General features: G+C 34.8%; 1 protein-coding gene across 1 annotated transcript in view; it reads right to left on the bottom strand.

Moving 5' to 3' along the window:
• The window catches only part of LOC123234049 (cation channel sperm-associated protein subunit beta-like), a 218,449-nt gene that overhangs the window by 178,165 nt on the left and 26,798 nt on the right, over positions 1-13,486 (bottom strand). The window contains exons 2-5 of the mRNA XM_044660000.1: positions 12,272-12,360; positions 10,014-10,160; positions 8,166-8,226; positions 5,199-5,294 (exon numbers count right to left, since the gene is read on the bottom strand). Coding sequence (XP_044515935.1) covers positions 5,199-5,294; positions 8,166-8,226; positions 10,014-10,160; positions 12,272-12,360 — 393 coding nt within the window. The remainder of the gene's footprint in view (positions 1-5,198; positions 5,295-8,165; positions 8,227-10,013; positions 10,161-12,271; positions 12,361-13,486) is intronic.

Below are 13,486 nucleotides of genomic sequence, written 5' to 3'. Positions count from 1 at the left end.
ATCAAAGAAGAAAGTAATAAAATTGAAAGTAAAATAACTATGGAACTAATGAATAAGACTAGGAACTGGTACTTTGAAAAAATAAAATAAATAAAGTAGTGGTTAATCTAATAAAAAAAGAAAGAAGAAAATCAAATTAACAGTATCAAAGATGAAAAGGCCAGACTCACCTCTAATGAATAAGAAATTAAAGTGATAATTAAGAACTATTTTGTAGAATTATATGGCAATAAATATGAAAATCTAGGTAAAATGGGTGAACATTTACAAAAATATAAATTGCATAGAGGAAACGGAATACTTCAGCAATCCCATATCAGAAAAAAGAAATTGAACAAGCCATCAAGGAACTTCCTAAGAAAAAATCCCCAGAGCCAGATGGATTCGCAAGTGAATTCTCTCAAACATTTAAAGAACAACTAATCTCAATACTATACAAACTATTTGACAAAATAAGCCAAGAAGGAGTTTTACCAAATTCCTTTTATGACACAAATATGGTACTGATTCCAAAGCCAGGCAGACAAAAAGCAGAGAAAGAAAAATACAGACCAATCTCCTTAATGAACATAGATACAAAAATCTTAAATAGACTAGCAAAAAGACTCCAGCAAGTTATCACAAGGATTATTCACTATGATCAGATGGGATTTATACCAGGAAAGCAAGGATGGTTTAGTATTAGGAAAATGATCCATATAATTTTGACCATATTGACCATATTAATATTGACCATATTAACATCACATGATTATCTCAATAGATGCAGAAGTCTTTGACAAAATACAACACTCATTCCTATTGAAAACACAAAGTATAGGAATAGATGAGCCTTTCCTAAAATAAACAGTATATATTTAAAACCATCAACAAGCATCATCTGCAATGAGGATAAGTTAGAATCCTTCCTAATAAGATTAGGAGTGAAACAAGGATGCCAATTATCACCTCTATTATTTAATATTCTACTAGAAATACTAGCACTAGCAATTAGAGGAGAAAAATAAATTGAAGAGATTAAAGTAGGCAATGAATAGACTAAACTATCACTCTTTGCAGATGACATGATGGTCTATTTAAAGAATCCTAGATTATCAACAACATTAGCAAACTTGCAGGATACAAAATAAGTCCACATAAATCATGAGCATTTCTATGTATTTCCAATACAAATCACCAGCAAGAGTTAGAAAAAGAAATTTCATTCAAAATCACCCTAGACAATACAAAATATTTAGGAATCTATATGCCAAGACCAACACAGTAATTATATGAACAAAACTACAAAATACTGTCCACACAGTTAAAATTAGATCTAAATTATTGGGAAAATGTTGATTGCTCCTGGGTAGGACAACCTAATCTAATAAAAGTGACAATCCTATCCAAATTAATTTATTTATTTAGTCCTATATCTATCAAACTACCGAGAAATTTTTCATAGAATTAGAAAAAAATTATAACAAAGTTCATTTGGAAGAACAAAAGATCAAGAATATCAAGGGAACTAATGAAAAAAAGATGTGAAGGATGGGAGTCTAGCAGTTCTAGATCTTAAACTGTACTATAAAGCAGTGGTCATCAAAACAATATGGTACTGACTAAGAGACAAAAGGGAGGATCAATGGAATAGAATTAGTGTAAATGTCCTCAACAAAATAGTGTACAAAAAAAACCCAAGATCCCAGCTTTGGGGACAAAGACCCACTATTTGACAAAAACTGCTGGGAACATTGCAAAATAGTATTGGAGAGATAAGGTTTACATCAACATTTCACACTCTATATCAAGATAAATTCAGTATGAGTAAATGACTTAACTATAAAGAAGGAAGCTATAAGTAAATTAGGTGAACATAGAAGAGTATACCTGTCAGATCTATGGGAAAGGAAAGAATTTAAGACTAAGCAAGAGACAGAGAATATTAAAAAATGTAAAATGAATAATTTTGATTACATTAAATTAAAAAGGTTTTGTATAAACAAAACCAATGCAGCCAAAATTAGAAGGGAAGCAACAAATTGCGAAAAATCTTTATAACAAAAACCTCTGACAAAGGTCTAATTACTCAAATGTATGAAGAGCTAAATCAATTGTTCAAAAATATCAAGCCATTCCCCAATTGATAAATGGGCAAGGGATACGAATAGGTAGTTTCAGAAGAAGAACTCAAAACTATCAAAAAGCACATGTAAAAGTGTTCTAAATCTCTCATAATTAGATAAATGCAAATAAAAACAACTCTGAGGTACCACCTCAGACTTAGCAGATTGGCCAATGTAACAGCAAAAGAAAATAATAAATGATGGAGGAGTTGTGGCAAAATTGGGATATTAATGCATTACTGGTGGAGTTGTGAATTCATCCAACGATTCTGGAAAGCAAATTGGTACTATACAAAAAAGACTTTAAAACACTAACTGCCCTTTGATCCAGTCATACCATTGCTGGGTTTGTAACCCAAAGAGATAATAAGGAAAAAGACTTGAACAAAAATATTTATAGCCTCACTCTTTGTCGTGGCAAAAAATTGGAAAATGAGAGAATGTCCTTCAATTGGGGAATGGCTGAACAAATTGTGGTATCTGATGGTGATGGAATATTATTATGCTGAAAGGGATAATGAACTGGAGGAATTCCATGTGAACTGGAAAGATTTCCAGGAATTGATGCAGAGTGAAAGGAGCAGAACCAGGAGAATGTTGTACACAGAAACTGAAATGTGGCACACTCAAACATAATAGACCAGTGATTCCCAAAGTGGGCTCTACCGCCCCCTGTTGGGTGCTACAGTGATCCAGGAAAGTAGTGATTGCCACAGGTGCATTTATCTTTCCTATTAATTGCTATTAAAATTTTAAAAATTAATTTCCAAGGGGCTAAGTCATATTTTTTCTAGAAAGGGAGCGGTAGGCCAAAAAAGTTTGGGAACCACTTTAATAGACTTTTCTACTAGCAGCAATGCAATGACTCAGGACAATTCTGAGGGACTTATGAGAAAGAAAGCTATCCACATCCAGAGAAAGAATTGTGGGAGTAGAAACACCAAAGAAAAGCAACTGCTTAATCACATGATTCAATAGAGATATGATTGGGGATGTTGACTTTAAATGATCACTCTATTGCAAACAGTAATAATATGGAAATAGCTTTTGAGCAATGATACATGTAAAACCTAGTGAAATTGCTCATTGGCTCTGGGAGGGGAAGAGTGGAGGGGATGGAAAGAACATGAATCATGTAACCATGGGAAATATTCAAAATTAATTAAATAAATATTTTAAAGGAAAATTTAGATACCTCTAAATAAATTCTGTTGATAAAATAATCTTAAATTAATTTTTAAAACCATCCAAAAAGTTGTCCCTAAGGGCTTATTCAATATTTTGTCATTGTTCTTTCTTTTTTTTAATTTGGGTTTATGAAGGATTCGCAAAGTAATTTTTAAAAAAGAAAAACTACATACACACACACACAAAACTTGTATGTAGTGTTTGCACTGGTATAGAGATGAAGCACTTAAGCATATACTATCCCAATATTTGTTCATTGGTAATGCCTTGTTTTAACTCAGATTTCTGGGGCTGTGCTTTGTGGAGATTTTTGAGAGAGAAACTAGAAAAACAAATATCAAGTATTAATTCTCCATCTTGAGATTAATATGAGCAGATATGGGGCAAGCCTTGTATGTTAAATGAGTACTCTTTCTCTGCTCTTTATTTCTGAGACTACTATGCCATTGCTGCTGCTGCTGTTGCTGCTGTTGTCACTAAATGGAAGTGATGGTCAGGGATATAACCAAGCACCCTCTGACCTATCCTCCTTCTTTTGCCCTTCCCCCCTAGAAAGGAAACAATCTCATTAACTGCTCTCCTCTTGAGTTTTTGTCTCTCCTTCCTTCTCACATAGGGGAAGTTATTCAAAGCAAAAGCAGATTTCTGTCCTCTTCTCCATACTGACTGGTTCCTATCCAAAAAAAATACTCTCCTCCTCTTTCCTTAGTCTACCTTCTCTTGCCATCATTTTATTCCTATTTATATGAAAAAAGTAAGAAAAGTGGCTGAGTTTTGGAGGGAAAGGCTGGGATCATAGCGTAGAGACCAAATCCCCGCTTCCACTTGAGACATAGGGAGGGGAGATGAGGATGAGTAGTGAACCCATGGGAAATTCACAAATCAGTGTAGGTGCACTGAGAATGCAGTCCTCCTTGACTGCTCCAAGTTTCCATGAGCACCAGAATTCGATACACAGAGAGAGATCACGAACATAAATGCAAATTGATTCATAGTCCTCAGATACTTGAGCCCTTGAGACAACAGTTAGCCAAGACCCAGGAAGAGGAATCTGTGTTATGTGCATACCTTTCATGCAGGTCTCATTTGGATATGTGTTAAAATGAACACCTTACACAGGGGAGGAATATATGGTATTCTTTACCTATGCTTACACATGGCTTTTGTTCAGTCACTTCAGTTGTGTGTGACTCTTTGTGACCACATTTTTGGGGTTTCCTTGGTAGAGATATTGGAGTGATTTTGCCATTTCCTTTTTCAAGTCACTTTATAGATGAGGAAACTGAGGCAAACAGGGTTACATGACTTGTTCAGAGTGACTGCTAATAAGTATATAATAATAATAATAAAAATAAGGACAGATTTGAACTTAGAATTGGAGTGTTCCTGACTCCAGACCCAACACTCTATCCACTGTATCACTCAGCTACACTGCTTACTGTGGAGGTCCACCAGTGGATACCTACCTTATATCTTCTTATATTATTTAAATGTTTGGATATGACTCCATTAAAATGAATATGTGGTAGTCCCCTCCCTAGATTCTTCTTTGCAGGTGGGTATCCTCATGCAGAATTGGATACACACATGGCCAACAAACTTTAGACATATAAAATATAATAAATAAGTCATCTTTGTAATCAGGTAAACATTTCTCCTATCTAGAATGGGTCTAAGTTCCTTGACTGGTAATGGTTGGGAGGAGGGATTTCAGAAGGAAGGGGAGTAGTTAGTCTAGATGATATTTAAACTCAGTTTTCAAACTCTGTGAGTCCATAATTTATTTTTATTTTCAATTCAGAGGAGAGGGACTAATTTTTCACCATACCATACTTAAGAAAGGATAAACAGCATTTCAACTCTGTGTCATTCATTCATTAGTGAAAATGTACAATATTTCTTTACCTCTGAGAAGATCCAATAGGGTTCCTTCAGCAGTAAAAGTTTCTAATCCCTCTTGAAGTGAAAGGGTGACAAACCATTGTTCTACTGGAGTAATACCTGTTTATAAACAAAAAGCAGAGAATCATTAAGTGGAAAGAGAATCGGTGAACAATTCCTTACATATCAGTACATACACCAAAAACAACTGTAAGTAGTTAGGGAGAAATTACTGTATAACAAGAATTTTAAGCTTATCCTACCTATTTATACTTCTAAAGAGTACATTGTATATTTCTGCAGTGTATTATGTCTAGAGATAGTACTTGCTTAGACAACTATGACAAGTTTTCTTTCCCATGAGCAACTTTCTGTTTCATCTTGCTGTAATCAATTATTTATTAACATGTTACCTATTTTTTCTTTTTTTAAAAAACCCTTACTTTCTGTCTCAACAACAATTCTAGGACAGAAGGAAAGGGCTAGGCAAATAGGGTTAAGTGACTTGCCCAGGTTGATACATCTAGGAAGTGTCTAAGGCCAAATTTGAATCTAGGTCTTCCCAACTCTGTCCACTGCATCTCCTAGCTGGCCCAACATATATCCTTTTTACTCAATATTTTTTAAACCTCATCTACTGATTTTCACTAATTCAACTCTATATACCTTTAAGAGGGTCTTAACTTTTTACCTTCTACTCCCAAATACCTTTGACCCATCCTCTTTTAAGTTTTCTATGTTATCCAAAGATTATAATCTTATTCAACTCTATTCAGCTCATATCAATCAATGAGTATTTATTAAATGCCTACCACATCTCAGGCATTGTACTTATCTCTAGAAATAAAAAGACAAAAATCATAACAGTTCCTGTCTTTAGAGAGCTTACATTTTGTTGAAGGAGACCATATGTATATGGAAGTACATGCAGAATAAATATAAAGTAGTTTCAGAGGGTACTAACATCTGATGGAACCAGGAAAGTCTTCATGAAGACAACAGAGCTTGAACTAAATCTTTAAAGAAGTGAATCTACAAATTGGAATAAATAAGGAAATAAGGAAGGGAAAGAGGAAGAGAAGGATGGGAATGATATACAATGTTAGATGCTGCAGAGGTCAAGAAAGGTGATGATCGAGAGGAGATAATCAGATTTGCCAATTATGAAGTAACTTTGAAGTGAGCAGTTTAAGTTGAGTCATTAGATAAGAAGCCAGATGGCAAAGGATTGATGAGTAAGAGGAGAGGAGGTGAAAGAAGCACTGTAAACAGATTGTTTTTTTTCTTTGACTTTGGCAGAAAGGAGGTGGAAAAATAAAGCTCAATAATTTGTTGGAATGGTAGGAATATTTTCTTTAAAAGATGGAGTGAGCTTGACCATATATCACTGCAGTTGAGATGGAGCCACTCGATAGGGAGAGATTCAGAATGAGGAGGGGATTTCAATTGAGTTGGTAGTCTGCTGGAGAAGATCTTAGGGTTATAGTATAAGAACTATAAGGGCCCACAGAGGTCGTGTAGTCTAAACCTCATTTATAGTTAACTAAATATTCAGACACCTTAAATGGTTTGTCTAGTGTCACAGAGACAGTAAGTGGAAGGGTCAAGATTTGAGTCTAGGTTCTTAGACTTCAGATCCAACACCCTTCCAATCTACTTTATCATGCTGATGCTAGAGTAGGAAATTGAATCAAGGTCACATATTAATATAGGTATGTCATATATATAATATACATATAAATAAGGTAACATATTAATATATAATTCTATCTACATCATCCATATTATGTCCCAATGAAGTATCTACATCTAATTGTACATCATATTCCAGACCAGTGATTCCCAAAGTGGGTGCCACCGCCCCCTGGTAGGTGCTGCAGGGATCCAGGGGGTCGGTGATGGCCACATGTGCATTTATCTTTCCTATTAATTGCTATTAATTTTTTTTAAAAATTAATTTCCATGGGGCTAAGTAATATTTTTTCTGGAAAGGGGGCGGTAGGCCAAAAAAGTTTGAGAACCACTGGTCCAGACTATAGCAATTTTTTTCATCAAAATTTTTTTTCTATGAATGATTAGTCCAACCTCTTTTGAGTTGTTTTGAGTATTATTTAGGACACTGTTCCACAGTGTTTTCAGGCCCAGTGCCATTAGTAATAATAATAATAACTAACATTTATATATCACTTTTAGGTTTGCAGCTGAAGTCAGCTAGATGGAGTGCTGGGCCTGGAGTCAGAAAGACTCAACTTTGTGAATTCAAATTTGGACTCAGGCATTCACTAGTTTGTGTGACCCTGGGCAAGTCATTTAACCCTGTTGATCTCAATTTCTTCATTTCTAAAATGAGCTGGAGAAGGAAATGGTAAACCACTCCAGTATGTTTGTGAAGAAAGTCACAGATGGAATTCCAAAGAGTCAGACATGACTGAAATGACTAAACAACAACATCAAGGTTTAGAAAGCATTTTGTAAACATTATCTCATTTTATCTTCACAACCCTGGGAGAGAGATGCTATTACTATTCCTATTTTACAGATGAAGAAACTGTGACAGTCCAAGGACAAGTGACTTGTCCAGAGTCACTCAGATAATAAACATCCAAGACTGGATTTCAGCTCAGGTCTTCCTAAACTCCAGGCCTGGCTCTCAATACACTGATGATACCCTAGAGCAAGAACATTAGCAAGATTTTGTCCTCTTCAGGGCATCCTCTTTCTATTTAATTTCTTTGTTGTCTATCCTCTAAACAGTGGCAAATCTCTCCTCAAAATGTATTGCAATGCTTTTTCTCTACTATATAAATGATCCTCAAAGGGTCACTAAACAAAGTTGTCTTTCCTTACATCTAGCAAGGACTCTTGCATGATATGAGCATCTTCCCACCATGCCAGTTCAACATTCAGTGTTTTTATCAAATAATGAATATCCCCATAACCATCATCACAACTAATCTATAGGGGGGAAAAGACTACACAGTACATTGTTACCTTTATTTCGTGAGATAGCTTCTCTGGGAATTTTTATAATCCAAGAAGGGATTTCACTTTCCTTTAAAAAACAGATAACAGGTCATAAAAAGTTAATTTGGCATCTTTCACTAACATAATTTAAAAGGAAATTTAAATAAATATATTCATAAGCATTCTATCTTATAGCCTCACTTTTTCTTCTGAATCTTAGGGTTAGTTCTACCAACTCAGTGAAGAAAAAGTAAAAATAAGGAAATATAAAGCACAAGCAAATTGGTTAAAAAGCCATCCTCCCAAGTAATGAATATATCATCATTTTACTAAGAATAATTTATATGTTAAATTTTAGAATTCACATTGATCTTGTCAGATTAATAATTTAAGAATTATCTCCATTTTACAAATGAGTCGTATAAGGTTCTAAAAAGTTAATTAGTTTCCTAGCAAGAGCCCACAGCTTAAAAGGGAGAAAGTCAAGTTTTTCAAACCCAGATTGTCTGATACTATATCACAGTACCTCTCTGTATATGTATCAAAGATAAGATCCAATATTTATTATCATGATTAGCTAAAAAACTAATGTAAGCACTATGTCATTAGAGCTCAAAAAACTATTTCCAGCACAGAAATGGAAAACTAGTGGCTGGCCTCATCTTGTCAATTACAATGTTTTCCTTAAGCACTAATTAAGTGCCAAAATAATGAATGAATGAATGAATGAATGAATGAATGAATGAATGAATGAATGAACAGGGCATGAATCTTACCTATATCTAGGAAGGAGGCTATGACTAAGGGCTCAGACATAACCATGGGAGGAGAAGAGAATTTTCCTCACCAAATCAATGAATCATCAATTGTTGGGACTTCAAAAAAATTTTTTTCTACATTGAACAAGCTACCATCCCAACATTTAGCAAAGTTATCAAAATTTTTGTTTGATAACTGCTCTGACTCTGGTTTCTCTTACCTAGAACAGTATTCTCAGCAATAACTGTGATTTAGACAATCATTCTGTAACATGATGTCTTATTTTTTACACTCCAAAAAGGAATGGTATTTTTTTGTCACCTGGGTACAGCTCATTTAGTTAAATGAATAAACAGAGAACATCTAAAAATTGGGTTTGTATTTTTTTTGCCAAATTATCTGAGAAATACTTGCATATATATGTGTATGTATGTATGCATACATATATTCCATTTAACCATGGAAGTGTAATGACTGAAATTAACATAAGCTGAGGCAATAAAGTTCTAAGCATGTTCAATTTATTGATAAGACTAGCAGTTACTAATAAAAATGAGTCCTTAGTTCCTCCTAAAGACACACAGGTGGGGTTTTTATAAGATTTCTTATACTTTAAAGAAAAATGGATAAAAATAGAAAGCATGTTGGCAGGAAATAGAGCTAGATTATCTGGTTTTCATTGATGGAAGGAATCAGACTTCCTCTCTTATCACTATGAAAAATGTACTGGTTTTGTCTACCCGAATTCTTCTAAGGTAAGCTTAGTGGTGCAGAGATAAGCTTTTCTTGCTACAACTCAGAGACAAGGAAATACAACTTAGTTAGTTATGCAAAATATCAGTGGAGATAAAGAATGACATCAGGTATAAAATAGAATCAATTTGATTTTCTCAGAAGTCAACATCATTTCTGATATTGTTCATGACTGTTTTAATTAACTTTATCTTCTTTTGACATTACTTCCAAAATGTCTGACTAGTTCATCTATAATTCAATATCAACAAGGTATATATCAAAAATATTTTATTTACAAGAACAATGTTGTTAATGGAAAGAAACTACATGTGTTGTGATAGGTATCACTGCTAAACATAAAATATCACAAAATAAAATTACCAATGACAAATTAAAGTAAAAGGTGCCAGCATAAGTGCTGTTTGTAACTGTCAAGCTGGGTGCAAGTCCTCTTGATACGAACAGATGAATAGTTTCATTTCTATTTTCATTAATTTTTATTCCAGGCATGAAAAAACATTTGACTTCCTTTGGAAAAGAAAAATCAAAATATCAAATGTGAGTAAATAGAAAAAGAATAGAGTGGCGGCTCATATCAATGGATAAATAAGGGATAAGGTAGGAGAGGCAGACAGAACAAAAGATTGTATTATTTTCAATTTCTTTGACAATGATAGAATGAATTAGGTGACATTTATACCTGGTACAGTCACATTTAGAATCTGAGAAGATCTGATTACAACAAAATAGATATTATAGAAACTACCTCTACCTAATAACCTTTATAGTACTTAACATCATGGCCATAAAATGATTATTTGGATGGGTATGGTGGTGGTATTGGGAAGAGCATTCATTCATCCATTCAGAATCATCTCTCCTCAACCCAGAAAAGAATTAGATATATTTAAAGAGAATATAATTCTATTACAAAGGTTGGGCTGAAACCATCCTCATTTAGACTTAACTAGATGAGAATATTTTTTGTTTAAATAAAACAATCAGAAGTGAATATGAGTCTAGACACCTCCTTGAGTTACTCAAAGTCATTGTGTAAGAATAGGCTATGTGCAAAGTAATGTATTTGAAAGAAATAAGATGTCTCAGACTCAAGGGAAGATATTCTGAATACCTGAATTGGAGAGACTAGAGCAAACATAGCATTTTGAGCATCCTATGGAGAATAGAAGACTGAGTGTTGCATAATTTTTTTTTCTAGTCACAGGTACACAAATGATAAGCAAAATATCCAAGCCATAAAGAAAGAGGTTTATTATGGGAGGGCTGATCCCACAACAAAGCTGGACCCCTGGTCACGACCAGAGGACCCTGAGCATTGTGAGAGACTTTTCTTTATGCCCCAAAGAATTACACAACTTTTATACCAGCACAAAAATAGTACAAAATAGTCATAACCCTCAAAGAACAGAGGCATCCAGAAGCAATATTCATTGGTTAGGTCAGGTAGGAAGCACTCCTTATTTATCCATAGGTTAGGTCAACTAGGAAACAGTCCTTATTGGGTAAAAGAAATCTTTTGACCATGACTTAAGAATCACTTGATGGGAAGGGGGGAAGCAGTGATCCCTGGGTAGTGATGAGTGGTACCAGGTTCTGAACTAAAGGTCAGAACATCCTGATGTATAATGGATCACAAGTTAGGATGCCTGCTATAGCAAAAATGAAGTGTGGGGCTGGCACTAAGGCCTTTCAAAAGCAGTTATTTCCTTAATCCAAAACCTTAATACTTACACCAGGATATTCACAAAAGCCTGCTAAAATCATGATTTATGCTAACTATCTTAGAATTAAAAAACCGGAAGACAACGTAGCCAGACAAGCATTGAGCTGGAACCCTTCAGGGAGGAGGAAAGTTGGAAGACCAAAACAGACCTGGCGAAGATCTGCTGAAAATGAAACAAAAACGGTCGGAATGACATGGGCCCAGCTGGGGGAAGTTGCCCAGAACAGAGTCCATTGGCGTGAGATGGTTGCGGCCCTATGCTCCTAAAGGAGTCAACAGGAATAATAATAATAATCATCATCTTAGAATTATAATTATAAGTATCTCAAGACTACTGATAACATTAAAATCTAATCTTTATATAAGGGGTAGGGGATTTTTTCACTCACATGAGGAATGATAGAGGAGAAAGCTATTAAAAAGAATCATTGACTCTGCCACTTTAAGAAGAGGGGTCCCTCTGAGAGAAACATCACAAAAATATTAGCTATTTTCCAGCTTCCCCTCCCTAATACCAGTCTATCCAAAAACAATAATATAATCTGTTGTTTCATTACCCAATTCTTCCTAGTAAACTGGAATTTTGCCTCATTCACAAAGAGCTTAAAAAGGAGATGAGATATAAATAAATATAAAGGTTAAGCAGAGATCCTAACTTCTATATAAGTATTATGAATTTTCCTGAGTGCTCATAGTGATACTAATAAACTCAGAACTTTTCATATAAAATAAAGTTCCTATGGCCAAAGAAGAGGGAACCAAGTGTGTCTTTAGGCCATTACATTAACACCCAAGCTTAAAAAAGTTGATTTTTATAAGAGGGCATGACAGTATCAATAAAAAAAACTATACATCAAAAAAATATGTAAAGAGTTAAAGTATGACTATAACTTACCAAGTTTCCCACGGAAAGATATAGCTTGATTATGGCCTCATTTAAAAAAGATTTAGAGGAAGAGCAGTCTAATTTTGAAGTAGTGACTCCTAAATGATACAGAACAATATATGTCAATTGATATATTACAATTTCTACTAAGACCATTATTTTTAAATGTTAATAATGACTAATTGGAATGAATACAGAATTCATATTATTTCTTTACAAGGCGGGGACGGAAATTGTCACCTGTTCTAATTATAGAGAACTTGTCAGTGATGTGCAACTACTGAACTAAAACTGCAAATGTTAAGTGATTAATCAATTAGCATTTTTAATTGTCAACTATGTGCCAGGCACTGAGTTAAAAGTTGGGGATACAAAAAAAGTGGCAAAAGGTAGTATGCCTCCAAGGTACTCATATTCTAACAGAGGAAACCACTGACAAACAAATATATATGACAAGTTATATACTGGATAAATGGGAAATATTTAAAAGATAGAAGGCACTAGAATTAAGACATATCAGGGAAGGTTTCTGGAAGGAGATGGGATTTTAATTAGTATATAAAATAATCCAAGGAAATCAGTACTCAGAGTGGAAGGTAGAATGTGTTCCAGGTATAGGAGACAGCCAGAAAGAATGCCCAGAGCCAAAAAATGGAGTGTTTTGTCTCATGGAATAGTCAGGAGGTCAGTGTCACTAAATCAAAGAGTATGTGGTAGAATGGAGTAAGATAGCAGATAAAGAACCCTCTGCTCCCCCAATGCCTCCATAGACACACACAAAAATTTACCTCGAAACAAAGGAAATATGAAGGAACACATCTCACTGGGTTAGGAAGAGAGAATAACCCACACACCATAGCATCTGCAAGAACTGGCAGAACTTGAAGCAGCCCAACATGCTACAACTTCACCAGAGGCAATAAAACAAGAATGATGCAAGTCCAAGCTACTCTTCACAGGTATAAAAGGAAGAGAAGGCAGAAAACTTACAACCTCTCATGTGGCAACAGAGTGCCTGAGACTACAATGGAGCAAGGAGCGGGACCAACTGAACTATAGGAATATACATTCCCACATAGCAGCATGGCAAGGATAGAGAAGCAGCAGAATGGGTACCAGCCCAATCCATGGAACAAAAGGGAAGCTGGTAATATGGAGTGCTGAATCTGGCTGGATGAAACAGCTACAAAACTCCCCAGAGTAAGCCAGCAGTGCCATCTCTTC

Source organism: Gracilinanus agilis, chromosome 2, assembly GCF_016433145.1.
Source record: "Gracilinanus agilis isolate LMUSP501 chromosome 2, AgileGrace, whole genome shotgun sequence".
Lineage (NCBI taxonomy): Eukaryota > Metazoa > Chordata > Mammalia > Didelphimorphia > Didelphidae > Gracilinanus > Gracilinanus agilis.
Note: the sequence above shows the minus strand (reverse complement) of the source record. Positions and strands in the feature narration are given on the sequence as shown.